The sequence below is a fragment of the Entamoeba invadens genome, assembly GCF_000330505.1.
Source record: "Entamoeba invadens IP1 unplaced genomic scaffold scaff_1105074725219, whole genome shotgun sequence".
Lineage (NCBI taxonomy): Eukaryota > Evosea > Mastigamoebida > Endamoebidae > Entamoeba > Entamoeba invadens.
The window spans coordinates 68927-87444 of record NW_004440367.1 but is presented as its reverse complement, the minus strand read 5'-3'; the positions used below and the strand labels follow the sequence as shown (position 1 = coordinate 87444).

The 18518-nt window shown below is 28.8% G+C and overlaps 4 protein-coding genes across 4 annotated transcripts; 3 read left to right on the top strand and 1 right to left on the bottom strand.

Moving 5' to 3' along the window:
- Positions 1-7297: 7297 nt before the first annotated feature.
- On the top strand, positions 7298-7603 carry EIN_473250 (hypothetical protein; the record flags this gene model as incomplete). Its single annotated transcript, XM_004256640.1, has 1 exon — positions 7298-7603. The coding sequence occupies one exon, from the start codon at positions 7298-7300 to the stop codon at positions 7601-7603; it is 306 nt and encodes a 101-aa protein (XP_004256688.1).
- A 1633-nt stretch (positions 7604-9236) lies between these two features.
- EIN_473240 (hypothetical protein) lies at positions 9237-11306 on the top strand (the record flags this gene model as incomplete). Its single annotated transcript, XM_004256639.1, has 1 exon — positions 9237-11306. One exon carries the CDS (start codon positions 9237-9239, stop codon positions 11304-11306), a length of 2070 nt encoding a protein of 689 aa, XP_004256687.1.
- A 113-nt stretch (positions 11307-11419) lies between these two features.
- On the top strand, positions 11420-17306 carry EIN_473230 (protein serine/threonine kinase, putative; the record flags this gene model as incomplete). The annotated part of the gene is made up of 2 exons (XM_004256638.1): positions 11420-17190; positions 17276-17306. The coding sequence occupies 2 exons, from the start codon at positions 11420-11422 to the stop codon at positions 17304-17306; spliced, it is 5802 nt and encodes a 1933-aa protein (XP_004256686.1).
- A 326-nt stretch (positions 17307-17632) lies between these two features.
- EIN_473220 (hypothetical protein) lies at positions 17633-18376 on the bottom strand (the record flags this gene model as incomplete). Its single annotated transcript, XM_004256637.1, has 1 exon — positions 17633-18376. The coding sequence occupies one exon, from the start codon at positions 18374-18376 to the stop codon at positions 17633-17635; it is 744 nt and encodes a 247-aa protein (XP_004256685.1).
- Positions 18377-18518: the final 142 nt, after the last annotated feature.

The window sequence follows — 18518 nt, the reverse complement described above, 5'->3', positions numbered from 1 at the left end:
TTATAATGGTTTAATTATAACAATTATTACTATTGATTCATTTTTTAACTTTAGCTGATTATTACTAACACACAAATCCATGATAAATTAATATATAACCATTGATATAATTAAAATAGTATTAAAATATTAATATGTTGGTATCGTTACAAAACATAATTATTGATTCTTTTCATTTTGTTTGCATTGTTTTTCATTATCAAATTCAAATCAAAGGGGTTGGCTTAATTTACGAATCATAAAACCTAGAAAAATGCCAAATTTGGCATCAAAAACCCTAAATTAATACATCCGCTTTCAAATTTAAACCTTCAGTTTCACCCCTGTATGTAACGTTTCTGTACTGACTTTGAATTGTTTTAATAATTTTTATCCCAACATTTTTTAATGTTACATAAAATTGTAACATAAATTACAACTAAACAACATTTTGTTATTTGTATTTACAAAAAAATAGTTTTATAAATAAATTTTAAGTAAATAAATATACAAATAAAAAACTATCGGTGACATGGATAAAGTCGGTGACAAGAAATAATGTTTTATAAAACAAAAAAATATTAACATTTTAATAACATATAATTGAATTAGCAATTAATATCATTTTTTACATTAAATGTTGTTTACATTGTAACGCCTTTGAGGTTCGCAAACAATATTTCTTATCACTTTTTGAACAATTCACAGAAGATTTTTGGCTTTTATACAAAACTGAATAAAAGACTTGTTGATTTAAAGAAATAACACACGACATTAAAAATTTAAAAAATAGAAAAAAACAATCAATCAGCAACAAATGAGAGTATCATCGCGTCGTTTCAAAGAAAATAAATGGGTTTTTTGTAATATTGAAAGCGCTTTTCACCTTTTCAATGACATATAAAGTGCTCTTCGACTTGTTAAATGGATTTAAACTTTTTTAGACGACAGTATTTACCAACCATGTAACAACCAAACTCACAACCCCAACAACTACGTTAATCTCGTTAACATTGCAGACCTTGACTCCAAACAAAAAGAGATAATAAATGAGACAATAGTCTGCCACATCAAAGAAATGACAGATTTCATTGTGCTTGATAAATCCAACATAGGTCTAAATAATCATATTCTTTCAGAAAAAATAAAAAAATATGTAAAGAACAACCCCGTCTTAACGAATTTGTAAGACTGTTCCTTCTTCTATCATATCAACCAAACTCATTGAAATATAAAGTGTTAAATGGCAATGATTGAAAGAGTATCTGACTTTCTGTTGTCTTTGGTTAATTTGAATGAGTTGTGTCGATGAGGGTTTGTGGTTTAAATGTTAATCATTTATTTTTATTATTGAAGTTCTTATTTACTAAGATCATTCTTTTTAAGAAAAGCTTAAACACATTATTGCCCTTTTATGTTTTTAAAATTTACAGTCTTTTTTCTTTTATTTTTGGAAAACAACGAAAAAATAGCATAGGAGTGTTGCCACCTACTTTACCTTTACAATCCATTTATTGGGATTAAAAAACCAGATTAATAGAGAAATACAATAATTGAACTTTAAACATCCTCAAAAAAATGCGTTATTTATACTTTGTCACTGACTTTATCCTCCATACGTATAATTATTGTAAAATTTTTTTATTTTTATTTTTATTATAAAATTATAAATTTCTAATTTATACATATTTTAAAAAAATTAAAATAACAAAAATAAATTACAATAACAACATTCCAAAAAACCACCCAATGGTGAAAAAATTATGGAGGTTTTATAGGTGAATTTTATAAGTAAACCAAATATCACAATTAAATAAATTATAAACTTCTAATTACAAGATATTATATTTAAACACTAAATCTATTATTTTCAAAAACTTATTTTTTGTTCTCTTTGGTTCAAAACGTTTACCATAAGTTACAGTCTCAATATTTAAGAGTGTTATAATCGAAAAGTGGGTACTCAAAAAATGATTGATTTATTTTTTGCCAATTAAACTTTTAAAATCACACAATAGAGATCAATTATTTTTAATTTTAATCTTAAATTTTATTCTTGAGAAGTTCGGTTATATACTTTTTGTTATATAATGTTATCAAAAAACAATATTTTTAATTTATATAATTTAATTGTAAATTTTGTGATTTATAATCCATTATAACCTTAAATTACTTACAAGTTGTTAATATAAAACTATAAAAACAATTATTTATCATTTTTGGAAATATATTATCATAACGATATATGTTAACATATATCTAATATAATTTTCAGTTTTTAATTATTATGAATTACAAAACAAATTTATTAAAATAAATATAATACAATATTGATAATTTCAAATATATAAATTAACGAAATGAACATGTATTTATAAAAAATGAAATTGTTTGTTTGAAAAATAATAAAAAATAAAAAAAAATGATTTTTATTGACTTTTTTATTTATAATTTGTGTTTTATTGTTATTACAGCAATTTTAAATAGTTGTAATGTTCTACTGATTACAACTATTAATAATTTAAAACATGTAACATTTTAATTTAAAAGATGTTTGAATTTTATATTTTGAATGTGATATTCAATAATCGTTTTGGTTAAACTGAATCAACGTTTTGTGTTATGAATTAAATAAATTACTTTTATTTACAAAATATAAAACATATTCATGATTTTTTATTTCTGTTGAAATTACAATAAAACAAATTTCTAAAATTAAGAAACATTAAAATATTTAAAAAATGTGAAGATTTTTTAATATCATAATTCGGGGTATTATAAAAAAAAGTAAAATAAATTAAAAATAACTTAAAACAAGCAAACAAAGAAAAGAGCCGAAAAGGCAAAAAATATAAGCGCCTTTAATATGAATTATCTTTTAATTGACAAGTAAGGAATATTTATTCAACGCATTCTTGTTTTTAGCTTCACTGATACCAGAACAATTTGAAGTTGTTAAGTAATATGTTCTTGATATTATTCCATATTCAATTTCATGATTTCCAGAACCAAGTATTTTTTGACATTCTCAATAAATAGTTTCTAACATATTATCAATTTTTAGAATATAGCAATTATTCACGTCCTTGGAATCATAGATAACGTAATTATATTGAGGCAAATCTTTTTCAATGTGTGTTGTCGGTATTAATGATTTTTTCTTTTGTCTACCCTATTGCCACAAACATTTGATTCAAAAGCCCAAATACCTTTACCATCTTTTTCTATTTTTATATAAACACTGATGTTATAACACTGTCCCAATTACACAACAATGGTTTTTGTATTTTCAATTGAAACAGCATATTTGGTAAAACCCAAAACAATAGAGAGCAAATAAATGAACACGAATAATTATCAGATTCAGAATTTAAAATATTATACAGTATAATCCGGGTTTAATTCCAGTCCGGGTTTAATTAAATAATCGGGTTAAATTCATTCAAAATAATTAAACCCGAAGTAAGAAAAAATAATAAAAACTACAATTTTGAGTTTTATTATCATAATCTTGTATTTTTGTTTAAATTTATGTAAAATAATTGGATTTCACCTAAATTAATCAGAATATTTGTTTTTGAATAAAAATGCATTATTTTTGTTTCTGAAACTATTTTTCGGTACTATAATATTATAAATTACTTATTATAAAATAATAAATAAATAAAAAAGAACATAATAAACTAAAGTTTTTATTCGTTTTTATTTATTTTAACACACTTGTTTCACCACCACATTAACAAAGTATTTGCCGCGAGTGTTTTTTGAAAGAAGTCCATCTTTAAGTCACTGTTTGTGGGTCCCCATGTCACCCACTTTCTTCCTCCGTACTGTTTGAACGCTGATGTGGTTCCCTTTTCAAACGGGGCGTTCATTGGGATCTGTGCCAAGGAGGACATTGAAAGTGTGTGGAACGGGTGCACAAACAGACCGCCTGTGCCTTCTTTTCGATATTTGTCTCACTCGGTTTCCACTGTTTCGAGTTGAATTATCGACACATTTTTAATTCGGGAACCAGACCAAATATTATCCCAAGCTCCCATTTACTATAATTTTAATTAAAATATTATATTAAATTGTTAAAAAAAACTTTATTTTTAGAGGATGTGAAAAAGCCTTTACCATTACCATTTGTTTTTGATTGAATCAAATAATTATTAAATAATTATAACTATGAAACTACTGAAAGTTAATTCCATCAACTATTTTTGTTTTAAAAATCATTTAATAATTTTCTTGAAAAAGGTGGAATTAAACCCGATAATTCCAAAATATTTTAAGTGAATTAAACCCGGATTATACTGTATTTTATTTTAAAAATGGTTTAAACTTTACTTTTTTTCAAATCTCAAGTTTAATTGTTCAATGATTGTTTAACTTTTGAGGAGTGTCGTGTTTCGTCCGCAATTGCATATATAAATAGAAATAGTATATTTTAATATCCCATTTTAAAACAAATAAGTGATCAATTGTATTAATTTAAAACGATAAAAATTTTTAAATATTAAGTTAATTTGAAGTTTATTACGGAACAGGGAAAAATTTGGAACTTGTCCCAAAATACATTTTAAATGAAAGGGGCATATTTTCTTTGTTTTTATGACAAAAATAAAGTAGTTTTAGTAAAATTCATAGTTATGTTTGTTTTTGCTATCTCCAAAACCTTTTCTTTACAGATGGAAACTTTTTGCCGCGGTCGTTTTTCTACTTAAAACGACAATTAACAACAAAACTATAACATTTTAAAATGTATAGTATCCAAATAAATGGTTAATAAATATATTATTTATATTATACAATATCAAACTATTAATTACAATTAATGATATTATGGAATATAGGAAATGTTTAATAACGATTGAATAATAATTTAACTTATTAAAATAAAATTTGTTATTAACCATACTTTTCTTAAAATATAGTTTAATGAAATTACTCAAATCAAATTGCTTTATAACTTTTTTTATTATCATCGAATAGTACAGTAAAAATTCTATCGGTGTGTGGAGTCATGAAAATGGTTTTCCCAAAGTGTGTAATTTTTTTCTTTTCTTTTTTAATTTCTGGCAAAAAAACTAAAAAATCATGAAATTTGTAAAACTATCCACAATCAAGAAAAATGACAAAACGTATTTTTTGTTTTTTTTAAAAAAAACACGACATGTGTAAACATAAAATAATATTGTGAATTTTTTAAATTTTTTTATTGTTTAGAATAAAAACAACGCATTGTGTTTTTGTATAAACACATGGACTTTTGGTGCGGATTGGTTCTTGTCAATTTACAACTCAAGTACCTCTTTGACATCAGCCTCGATTGCTGCATTGTTTTCTGTTGATAACCTTGAAAAAAATTGCTCGTTCACTGTGTAATTACATAGTAGTTGAAGTTGAGTGTCGATTTTTAACTTTAAAAGTCATTATCTTGTCGTCCTCCGCCTTGAACCCTTTTGCGTCTGCAACCATCTTGTCCACCTATTCCTTTGAGAGTCTTCTTTCCTGTTGTTTCGTTTTCAGCCGACACATTCAGAATCCCATTTGCATCAATGTCAAATGCGACTTCAACTATGAGACTCCATGTGGTGCGAGTAAGATACCAAACAAATCAAACTTTCCAAGCAGGTTGCAATGTGATGTCATTGATGCCTCGCCTTCAAAGACTTGGATGAGCACGCCTGGTTGGTTGTCTGCACGTGTCGAAAATATCTGTGACTTCCTTGCTGAAATTGTTAAGTTTTGTGGAATCAATTCTGTCATCACACCAATCACAAGCGTGCTCTTGTGATTGGTGTGTGAAAATCGGTTCATTTTTATTATTATTTTAAGTTTAATATTTTGACAGGAGTATTTTCTGCTTTTCTTATCTTTTTTGATTTATTTTTGTTTTATTATTTTTCTTTTTTTAAGTTTTTATTACCAAGTTTTTACTCCTTTAAAATAAAAAGAAATTTTAATGGACATTATTTTTGTGGGTTTTGGTGCCAAATATGTGGGAAATAATTATATTCCATCAATGTGTAGGCCACTTTTGATTGGTCAAAATCACACACCAATAGAGTCACACACGAATGGAATCACACACAGATAGAATTTCTACTGTAGTTGTGTTTTTAAAACATAATAAAATAAACGTACATTTTAAAAACTGTATATAGCCAGTCTTAAAACGTTGTCTGGTACCTTTTGGACCATAAAAATTGTAATATTTCGGTAAGCGGTCCCAAAAACCCATCCCAATTGTTTCGGTTTTTTACGCTTTATCTAATGTCCGATTTTTAAACAAATTTAAAGCTATTTTTTGTCCGCCAGATAACGTTAAAATACTAACTCTATTTATTTTATATAAACTATTATTTTTTGTTGTCAATATAAAAAGAAAACACCTTTTGAAGAAATGTACAGTGATTCTTCAACGTTGTCTTTTCTCCAATCATGTCGCTAAGTTTGAAATATTGATTACTTAAATGAATCGGGAATTTTTAAGAAATTAAAAAAATAGTTGGTTTAGTTTTTTATTTTTTGATTAATTTTTACCCAATTCCCAATTTAAAGGGGGTTGTTATGTATATTTTTGAAAAAAGAACAACATTGAAAAACTAACTCTTATTAAAAACAATTAATTTGGAAACTTTTTTGTTAATTCTGAGGTCATTGCGCTACTTTTTTAAGAAAAACAGTACATATTATTATTTGATTTTTTGTTTTTATTGTTAAAGATATTTATTATTGTTGTTAATTCTATAATAATGTTTTTAATAATTAATTGTTAGATGTTTTGGGTAACAATAAAGGTACATTTTTAACATTTGTTAAAAATTTAATTTTAAAACAACAAAGAAATATAAAGAATCGTGTTTGACCCAATATTTTATCATAATGAGGCACTTTTACCTCTTTGTTTTTGAAATCCTCTTTCAAATTATTCGAACATATTCCAATAAAAGTATTGTTCGTTAATTTCATGAACTATAGGTTATATAATAATTTTATTATACATATAGATAAATTAACAATTTGAATTAACAAACAAAAATAAAAAATTTGAAATTCAAAACAATTTTTATTTAAAAATAACAAATATAACAAATAAATAAATAAATATATAAAAGAAACGTTGTTTTTTTAAATGATATATTCGAATATTTTAATACCTCTTTATTTAAATTTTATGAATCCATATACACGCATTTATGAAACAAAAACTAATGATTTTAATTACACTAATAAAAACATTCAAGCCTAAAAATGTAATTTATTATGACAAAGTGTTTTTTTCGATATATAAGTTATTCAAAATACTGTAAAATATCAAATTTGGATGTCTGGACAAGAACAAGAAATGAACCCGGTGTACAACCAATCTTCACAGAATACCGATGAAGCGGACACAACGTCCTCACTTATTTTCTTTATACTTGGATTCTTTTGTTATTGCATTTGGATAGTTGCATTCTGTAAGTTTAAAAACTCTGGAAATGCTACAGCCAGAATGTTTGGTATCATTTCATTGGTATTTTTCATAATCTCAATAATATCAACCGTTATTGCTGTTGTGGTGGTAATACTTTACCTCATAATCTGGTTTGCTATTATCGGAACGGCCGGTAATAATGTTTACAATTGATTTAATGGTATTTAATTTTTATTGTTCAAAATGTCAACATATAATTGATTTTTACAAATGGGTACATATAATATTATGATACGAATTCAACACATATTTTTGTAAGTTAAAGACGAAAAATTTAAGTAAAATTAATTATAAATTTGTATTATTTGTTTGGTTGTTAAATTATTAAATAGTCTGTTTAAATAAAATATTAATTATTATATTATAATTAATCATCATCACACTCATTAATCAAACTTAATATTTTACATATAATTTTACATTATAATGAATAAAAAAACGTTGGAATAATCAATAATTATTATAATTATAGTTGTATTAATAATTCTAATTATCAGACTCCAAGTCATTTAAAAAATACAAAAAAATAAAATAATACTTTTGTGTTTTCTTTTGATTAATATAACAATTTATAAAAATCTTTTATATTAAAAATATATAAAATAAACGATTATACAATTGATACCAAATTTATTTTACTTTTTAAAAGACGGTGCTTTCAATTATTCACATAACAAAGTTGTCAACATGATTAAACATTATAATAAAAATAATAAAAAAATACAATATTTTAAATAAAAACGTATATGTTAAATGTAATTTACAGTTGAATAACAACTGTTATTAACATTATTATTTTCTGATGTTAATTGTAACTTTCGTGTAATTAGTTTGACATTTCGTTAGAACTAAGATAATCAAAAAAAACTATTATTATCAATTTCATTGTGTAACTATGTCGATATCCTTAATTTCAATCAATATTGGTAATAATCACATATAAGCGAGATATTTTATATAATCATTTTCTTGAATATTGCCTTATTTTAATATGACAACACACAACAGTAAACATATATATTTTATTAACACATAAAATACCACCCCTGTTTTTTAAATGATTTGTTATTATTGGGATATAAATTCAATTTTTGGTGATTTTTTGTCTTTTTAGATGTGTAAAGATTTGTACAAAATATGAACTTTAAAAAACTGATAATTTATTTAATAAACTAGTAATTTCTCAATATTTTGACTGCTAGAATTTTGTTTAATGTTATTTTAGGTGTTAATTATAAAAATAACAATTAAATATAAAGAAACTATAACAACAAAATAATCGTATTTTTTTGATTTGATATTTATTGATATTAAATAATACAGTAAAACCTCCAAAGAGCGGGTTCTCTCAAGAGCGGGCATTTTTTAGACTGAAACTAAAAATAGAGTTCTCTATCGAGCGGTAATTGAGGTTTGATTGGCTAAAAATGCCCGCTCTTGAGAGAACAAAATTCCCACGCCCTCCCGCTCTTGGGAGGTTTTACTGTATAATTATTGATGAAACTATTTAATTAATTTAAATTAAATTCATAAAAAAAAATAAATTGTAGTTTTTTTTTATTATAAAAACTTTTTATTTATTTTAACTATAAATATTTTCAATTTAATTATATTATCGTTTTTGTGGTAAATTCGATATAAAATACGATTAAAATTAAAATAGGTTTAAATATTTTTTTTTAAAAACAATGAAATATTTAGTTAATATATAATATATTTATGAATTTTTCGTTTTTTTCATAATTTGATTTTCAATTTAAAAAAAATCTTTACAAATTATATACAAATGAAGAAAGGAGTTCTACTAACTTTTTTTCTTTGTGTTACTTTAGGTATACGATGGTGCTTTGAATACGAAAACGTTGTTTTTTGCACAAATAATAATGAAAGATGTCGAGCCGACACATCAAATAATATTACTATTAAAGAAGATATCCTTGTATTAAATACAAAAGGTAATGTCACTGTAAAATGTTTCCAGACAAAGTTTTTAAAAATTGAAGTTGGAAATTTAGTGAACCGAATTGACCTTGTTCTTAATAAGACTGATGTAGAAATTACAAACAAAGAAATGTCATATGAAAATGTTTATAACAAGTCGATTGTTATTTTGCCGTTTAAGTCGTCATCTTTAACACAAAAACACGACACGGACAATTGTGGAAAAACATCACATTGTCAAGTTTGTATTGGATCTGGTACTGATATTGCTTGGTGTTCGCGATGTCAAGATGGATACACGTTAAAATTTTGCTTACTTTTGGATGCATATTACTGTGATTCATCTGACTATAATCTATGTTCTGTAGTCTGTGAACAATATAACAACTATACAACTACAATAAATAGCAATAAATGTTGTGTTAACAACTGTTTAGTAGGGACATGTTTATCTACCAATGTTTCGACGAGAGGGAGGTGTACTCATTGTGAATACAAATATGCATTAAATGGTGAAACTCCCGAAACTTCAGTATGTAGATTATACAAATATGCTGATGCAACCCATTCTTGTATAAGGAGTGAATACACAAATCCAGATATTTGCATTGATTGTAATTATCCTGGAATGCCCAATTCTAATGGGGAATGTGTTGATTGTTCTGACATAGTTGGATGCCTCTTTTGCAGTCAAACGGAATATAAGTGTTATAGGTGTGACGTCAATTATTATCTTGATAATAAAATTTGTTCCCAATGTTCACCCACATGTAATGGATGTAATACAACAACTGGATATTGCACCAAATGTCAAATTAATTATGTCGTTACCGATCCCATATCTCGTGTTTGTGAGAGTTGCCAAATTTTTGATTTTAATTGTGTCGACTGTGAAGGTGGAGGTTCCAGAAGTTGTTATAATTGTAGAGATGGGTATTACCCCGACCCTTCCACTGGGAAGTGTATTTCTTGTGATTTAACATGTGAGTCTAATAGTTGTGATGTACACACGGGGGTATGTAAACAATGTGTAAATGATAAATTTGTATTAAAGAATAGCACTGGAAGCGTCAGTTGTGAGGCTTGCTCAGCATTTGATTCCAATTGTTTTGAATGTTCAACAACATCGCGAAAGTGTATCATATGTATAAAAGGGTATTACCCATCGACTGTTTCTCCATTCAAATGTATTCCATGTGATACAAGTTGTCAAAATGGGTGTGACACTATATATGGTAATTGTTATAGTTGTTCATCTGATCAATATACCATTAATTCAGAAACACCAACTAAATGTCAGAAATGTACTGACTATGATTCAAACTGTCTTGCCTGTTCGACAACAAGTCGTGGATGTATATCATGTACCCCTAACTCATCATATTTGGATGGAAATAAATGTAAAATGTGTGATAACACGTGTTCACGTTGTAGTATAACTGGAAGTTGTATATTATGTAAAAGTGGATATGTTCCTTCGATTGATACGACTTCGAAAGGGTGTATTTCGTGTTCGCAATTTGATTCGAAGTGTATTACATGTGAATTAGCAACACAACGAAAATGCAAAAAATGTGTTTTTGGGTATTACCCTTCAACAGCTGGTACGTGTGTTGAATGTGATCCGTCATGCAATGGAAATGATAAATGTGACCAATTATCTGGTCTTTGCTTCAGTTGTACAAACAATTATGTTGTGACATCACCATCAACAATAACTTGTGTGAATTGTTCTGTATTTGACGAACATTGTGATGATTGTGGCAACAGTGGACAACGAATTTGCTTAAAATGCAAAGTTGGGTATAGATTGGATACAAATAAAACGTGTGTTAGTTGTGATTCGACGTGCCAACCCAACACATGTGATATATCAACTGGAATATGTCACAATGTATCACCAATTATATTGTAACATCTCAATTATCAACACGGTGCGAAAATTGTAGCCAACTTGATATTAATTGTAACACATGTTCTCCCGATTTTTCAAGGAAATGCGTTGAATGTTTAAATGGGAAGTATCCAATGACATCCGGTGAATACAAATGTCAGGATTGCGACACGTCGTGTGGTGGGATGTGCAATGGAGTGACTGGTGTTTGCACTGGATGTATAACTAATCATGTTCCAACATTAGTACCAACCCAATACTGTATTCAATGCTCAGTTTTCGATGTCAATTGCATGACTTGCAGCACCGGGAAACGGGAGTGTACAACATGTCGAACACAAGGAATGTACCCCGATGAAACAAATAAAACATGTACATCATGCAGTTCAACATGTGACGGGTATTGTAGCCAAACGACAGGGTATTGCGAGAAGTGTATGAATAACTATGTATTTACACAACCCCCGGGAAAATTGTGTGTGCCTTGCAAAACATTTGATACAAACTGCAATTTGTGTTCGTCTGATTACACACGAAAGTGTATCATGTGTGGGAATGGATATTACCCCAACGAGAGTGGAACATGTGTATCATGTACGACAAACAACTGTGCTCAGTGTGACTCAGCATCAGGTATATGTTCTGTGTGTGAAACAAACTATGTTTTTACCAATCCACCCAGTAAAACGTGTATTCGGTGCAAAGCCTTTGACATTCATTGTAACATGTGTTCATCTTCGTTTGATCAAAGATGTATTCAGTGTGACGTTAATTACTACCCTGATACAAATGGCATATGTAAAAGTTGTGACCAAACATGTGGTGGACGTTGCAACACATTAAATGGAATATGCACATCATGTTTAACACAATATGTTTACACCGAACCAAAATCAATCCTTTGTGTAAATTGTAGTTCCTTCGATTCAAGTTGTTTGAGTTGTTTAAACTCTCCTGAAAGAATCTGTTCAATATGTACAACAGGCAAATATGTCCTTTCCAATGGAAGGTGTGGAAATTGTGATTTAACGTGTGGTGGAAAATGTGATCAACACAATGGGATGTGTACGGGGTGTGAGAATAATTATGTTATGTATTCAACAAGCAGTTTAACATGTCAAAGTTGTTCTGCTTTCGACGCAAATTGTAGTGCTTGTGCGACAGACTATTCTCGAAAATGTATAAAATGCAACGCAGGGTTTTACATTGTAAATGGTCTTTGTCAAAAATGTGACAGTACATGTAATAACCGATGTGATACAAACAGTGGGTATTGTACTGGATGTATTCAGAATTTTATTAAATCTGAAACTAACCCCAAACAATGTGTTGAATGCAAAACACTTGATAACAATTGTGACATTTGTGAGTCATCTGGTGAGAGAAAGTGCAACACTTGTACAAATTACACATACGTCGATACAACAACATTTAAATGTGTGCCGTGTCCAACTGAATGTAAAAACTGTAATGGACAAAATGGGATATGTACAAGTTGTGCAAACAATTATGTTATGAAATTAAATGATCCGTCAAAGTGTGAAGAGTGTCATATATTTGATATCAATTGTGCCGTGTGTGCGTCTGATGCTTCACGTAAATGTGTGACATGTAACAATAATTATTACCCAAACACTCAAACATTTAAATGTCAACTCTGCGATGAGACTTGTAATAATCAATGTAATCCAATGAATGGGTATTGCACTTCATGTTCTAACAATCATGTATTTTATCCCAACAAAGACCAATTGCAATGTCAGAGTTGTTCTGTTTTTGATCCACATTGTAAGATTTGTGCAACAGACTTTTCAAGAAAATGTGTCGAGTGTATGAATGGGTATTACCCCAATTTAAGTGGACAGTGTGTGTTGTGTGATTCATCGTGTACAGATAGATGCAGTACTACTACTGGTATTTGTACATCCTGTGTCTCTGGTTATGTATTGTACGAAACAAGCAACATTAAATGCCAAAACTGCACCGATTTTGACTCAAACTGTTTAACATGTTCTTTAACTTCACAGAGAAAATGTGATGTTTGTAAATCAAATTTTTTCCCAAAGACAATTGGTGATTATCGATGTCAGAGTTGTGATATTTCATGTGGTGGTAAATGTGATGGAGAGACTGGTTATTGCACTGGTTGCTTAAATAATTACGTTTTTTCCTCATCAAACAAATCAATTTGTGAAAAGTGTGACTCTTTCGACATAAATTGTGCTACTTGCAACATCAACAACCAAAGAGAATGTACGTCATGTAATTCGTATTCATATTATCCCGATCCGCACTTGAAAACGTGTCGTTTGTGTGACACAAGTTGTACTGGTAATTGTGGAAATACTGATGGGTATTGTAGGGGATGTAATTTTAATTATGTATTCACACAACCCCGAGGAAACACATGTGTGTCTTGCAAAACGTTTGATATGAACTGCAAAATATGTTCGTCTGATTTCACAAGGAAGTGTAGTGAGTGTGAGAATGGGTATTACCCAGATGTGAACCATATCTGTGTTCCATGCAATACAATCGATACTAATTGTAACACATGTAATTCTTCTTCAAAGTATTGTTCCAGGTGTGCAGACCCATATTATCTAAATAACCTAATTTGCCAAAGTTGTCCAGTAGGAACATACAAAAACACGGAAACGTCTTGTGAGTTGTGTTACAATGGGATACCAAATTGTCAAATATGTACCATAACATCAGTAAATGTGCCAATTTGCACATCATGTTTTGCACCATATTCGTTAAATGTAAATACAAGACGATGTGAGTTGTGTGGAAATTTTAATTATTTTAACAATATAACAAAAAGTTGTCTTAAAAACATGATAAACTGTACAACTGAAATAAGTATAGAGAAATGCTTAAAGTGTTCAAGTGATAACTTTTTGTTGAACGGAAAATGCCAAAGCACTTCAAAATGTCAGCGCCCATCACAATTATCACTTGTGTCATGCGACTGTTTCGACCAAATTTCAATCAATTCTGATTGTAAAGACAATGCCGCTAAATGTAAATACCAGAAAGTGACAAATATAGGTTCAACGTGTTTGGTATGTGAAGATAATAATATAATGACAGACAGTGGCTGTATCACAATCACAAATGGAGAGTATATCCGCAATGATAAGAGGTATTCCTGTGGAGAAAATAAACATTTGACTACACAAAATATTTGCGAAAAATGTGATCAATACACTTCAATTTGTTCTCTATACAACAATACGGTTTACGCACTTTCGTGTAAACAAAATTCGATTTATAATGTTGAAAACAAAACTTGCTTACAGGATGTTATATGTAACACCACACTCAATGGGTTTTGTTCAAAATGTATTCAACCCAACACGGAAATATACAAAGGAAAATGTCAACAATGTACACATGACAATTGTGCACTTTGTGAAGGTGGTTTATGCAAACGTTGTTCTGAAAATTATTTGATGACTTCATTAAACAAGTGTGTATTAAAAAGTGATGTGAGTTGTGTTCGATCAAGTCATTTTGGGTGTGTTCAATGTAACAATGGCTTTTATCAAGTTGACAGTAAAAATATCGAAGGAAAATACTCTTTTTGTCTTCCTCTTGTATCCACATCAATACCAAATTGTAAACATGCAACGTTGCAAACAAGAAAATGTGTGGAATGTCTTGATTCTTTTAAACAGAGAAATGGAGTGTGTGCAGAGTTTTTTGAAGAAAATTTGATATCATCAAAAATAGTATTTCACAATTCTGAAAAACAAATGAATTTGTTATCAACAAATCAAAACTTTACTGAACAATTCGTAAAAAATACAAACGAAACGAATATCAATTACAATTTAGAAGATAAAAAGATGACACATAGAAAGAGTGTAATTGAAACAAGTTGTCTGGATAGAACAAATAAAGGATGTCAACGATGTTCATTTGGGTATTATCTAGAACATACCAATATTAATTGTGTGCAGTGTTCATCAAATTGTGAAAGTTGTTACAATACAACATATTGTATTTCTTGTAAAAATGGGTATTATCTATCTTCTTCAAAAACGTGTGAAAGTCTTGGAGAGTTGACTTCAAAGTGTTATTTAACACTTCCAACAGGAGGGGGGTGTGCTATTTGCAATGATGGGTTTTATAAACAAGAAAAAGATTGTACGACATGTGATGCATCGTGTTCAACATGTCTTGACAGTGTTTCGTGTTTAGTATGCAATGAGTCGTATTACAAGATTGTCAACAGTGAAACCAAGTTGTGTCTTCCTTTTGATAATTTGATAAACTGTGAGAACAAAACCGCGATAGGTTGTGTTATGTGTTCAAAGGGGTATTATTTACAAAATTATATGTGTCACTCATGTTCTTCAAATTGTTCTGAATGTCAAAATTATGACTTTTGTGAGAAATGTTCATCTGATGAATTTGTTTTAATCAACTCCCGGTGTACACACTATTCAAAAATCGAGTTTTGTATGTCAGCTTCAAATTCGAAGTGTATTCAATGCAGTGGTAGACATGAACCATCAACCGATGGTGATGAATGTTTGGATTCAGTTTACTTAGGAGTTGTCATTGGAGTTCCACTTTCACTTGTAGTTGTGTTGATATTAATAGTTTCCATTATCATTGTCTTGATCTACTTTTTATTAATGAAAAAGCAAGAAGAAGTGAAGATGAGAAACATTTGTGTATTCCCAATGAAACGTTCAAATGTTGAAATGATTCAATTAAACAATGAAACGTGCGACTTGTGTTGCAATAAAAAAGTGATTAAATTTGATTTGGAAAACACCGAAGACACGCCTATAGACGTTGATGCCGAGACAAGAGACTTGATATGTATTGGAAATACGTCGAAACACGATATAAAAGTGCAATTCAGTGTTATAGAAGGGTGTGATTATTATGAAATAAGAAGTGTTCCACCTCTTGTTAATTTAAAGCGAGGTGAAGCGTGTGAATTTGAGATATATATCAAGCCGTTATGTTCATGCGTGATCGATGAAGATATTATGGTCATTGCACTCGACATCCACACTTGTAAACAAACAAACGAAAAAATCAAAGTCTCCGCCAAAACAAAGAAGTCAACAAAACTGAATTACAGAGAATTAGAAGAAACAAAGAAAATAGGAGAAGGCAGTTTTGGTATTGTTTACAAAGGACTTTTTAAAGAGAAAATTGTTGCAATTAAAAAATTAAAAAATGCGAACACGACAAAACAGGCACTCGATGAATTTGACAAGGAAGTTTCGATGTTAGACAAATTCAGAAACGACTTTGTTATCCACTTCTATGGAGCGTGTTACATCCCAAGTCATATTTGTATGGTTACGGAATTTGCAGAACATGGTAGTTTGGCTGATATGATTTACAAAGAAAAAGAAATTGACTTAAAAATGAAAATCAAATTTATGTTGGACTGTGGAAGAGGAGTGGCTTATTTACATGAGAATGGGATATTACATAGAGACATCAAGCCGGATAATATACTTGTGATTACACTCGAAAAGAACATCAAAGCTAATGGCAAGTTGACTGACTTTGGATCATCAAGAAACATCAACATGTTGATGACAAACATGACTTTCACAAAAGGGGTTGGTACTCCAAAATATATGGCTCAAGAAATTTTGAATAAACAACATTACAAAAAATCGGCGGATGTTTTCTCTCTTGCAGTGACTTTTTATGAGACACTTGTATGGGGCGAAATATATCCTTCATCAATGTTTAAACATGCGTGGTCAATAGCTGATTTTGTATCCGAAGGAAAAAGAAGACAATGTCTGGAAAACATGAACCAAGATGCTTATGATATCATTAATAAAATGTGGGATCCAAAACAGGAAAACAGACCTACAATTAACACAAGTGTTGACTCAATGCAACAATTGTTTAACACGTTATGATATTAGTATTTTAAGTTTTCTTTATTATTCAATTTATATATTGTTAATAAAAACAAAAAAAACGTTTTTATATTAAAGTCACTTGCTAATAGGTATAAACTTTCTTTAAACCAACAAATGGTTTAAAAAACAAAATTAATATTTTTTTATATTAAGATTTTAAATTGGGGTTTGATTTGACATATATTATTGTTGTAAATATTAACACATTTTAAATTTATATGTTTATTTCAATCTAATTTTTTAAATAAAATGAATGACATTTTTTATTTGTTTTATTGTTTATAATTAATATGAAATTAAGTTATCAAACCACGATTTTCAATTTTTTTATAATCATTATTTAATTTGTAATCTAAATATAAAAACACACCTAAAAGTTTCAAACAAAAAAGTCAAATAACCAATTCCCAAAAAACTTTCAATTGAATTGAATTAAGCAAAAACCGGCACAAACATTTGTCTTGGTTCGTATGGATCGCAATAATTTGCTTTAATTTGGAAACTTTTTCCTATAACAACCAATTTTTTATTTCCAGCCCAAGTCGATCTTTTTTCTCCTTCAATTCTTGTTTGGTAACAGAGTTTGTAAGAAGTCTGGAATGGTATGTAAAAGTGTTGTTTGTAAATTGAGTAAAATTCGGTGGAAGGATAACCATCATATGGATGGACATACACAAATCTCTGGTTTTTTGTTTCGATATCCAAAGGAGGCTTTTTATCCCAGATAATTAAAGTGTTTCCAGGCTCAGCGCCTTGTCTAATATCATGAACTCTTCTTGGAATGGCAAAGGAAATATACATTTTGTATGGTGCAAATTCCCAGTATTGGAGTTCATTGCCTTGTTTTAAAGGTCTCATCAATATGTTTTGTTCCCAACTATCTTCATATTGTCGTACTGACCTTTTGTCGTCAAATTCGGTGTCCATTACATAGCGAGTTATTCCTTTTCTATCATCATCATCAATGAATTTCCTATCATCTACATAATTGTATTCGGAAGCAAAAAGTACTCGACAGCAAGTTACACATTTTTCTCTGACATAATTTTCATTATTTGCAGTGTATACATTTGGATATGGCGGGTTTGGGACCACATAAGAATCATATTCACTAGTAAAACTCAATGTTGGTTGAACAAATGCGCTTAATATCAGAACACAAGCAACAATATTCATTATATCTTTTCTAAGATGAAATTGTTTAAATAATTATATGTGTATATCATTTTTAAATAAAATGACTACTTTTAGTATTAATATCGATTTTATTAAATAAAGAAAGTGCTAAAATTGTCATTAAATATAAATAGAATGTGTA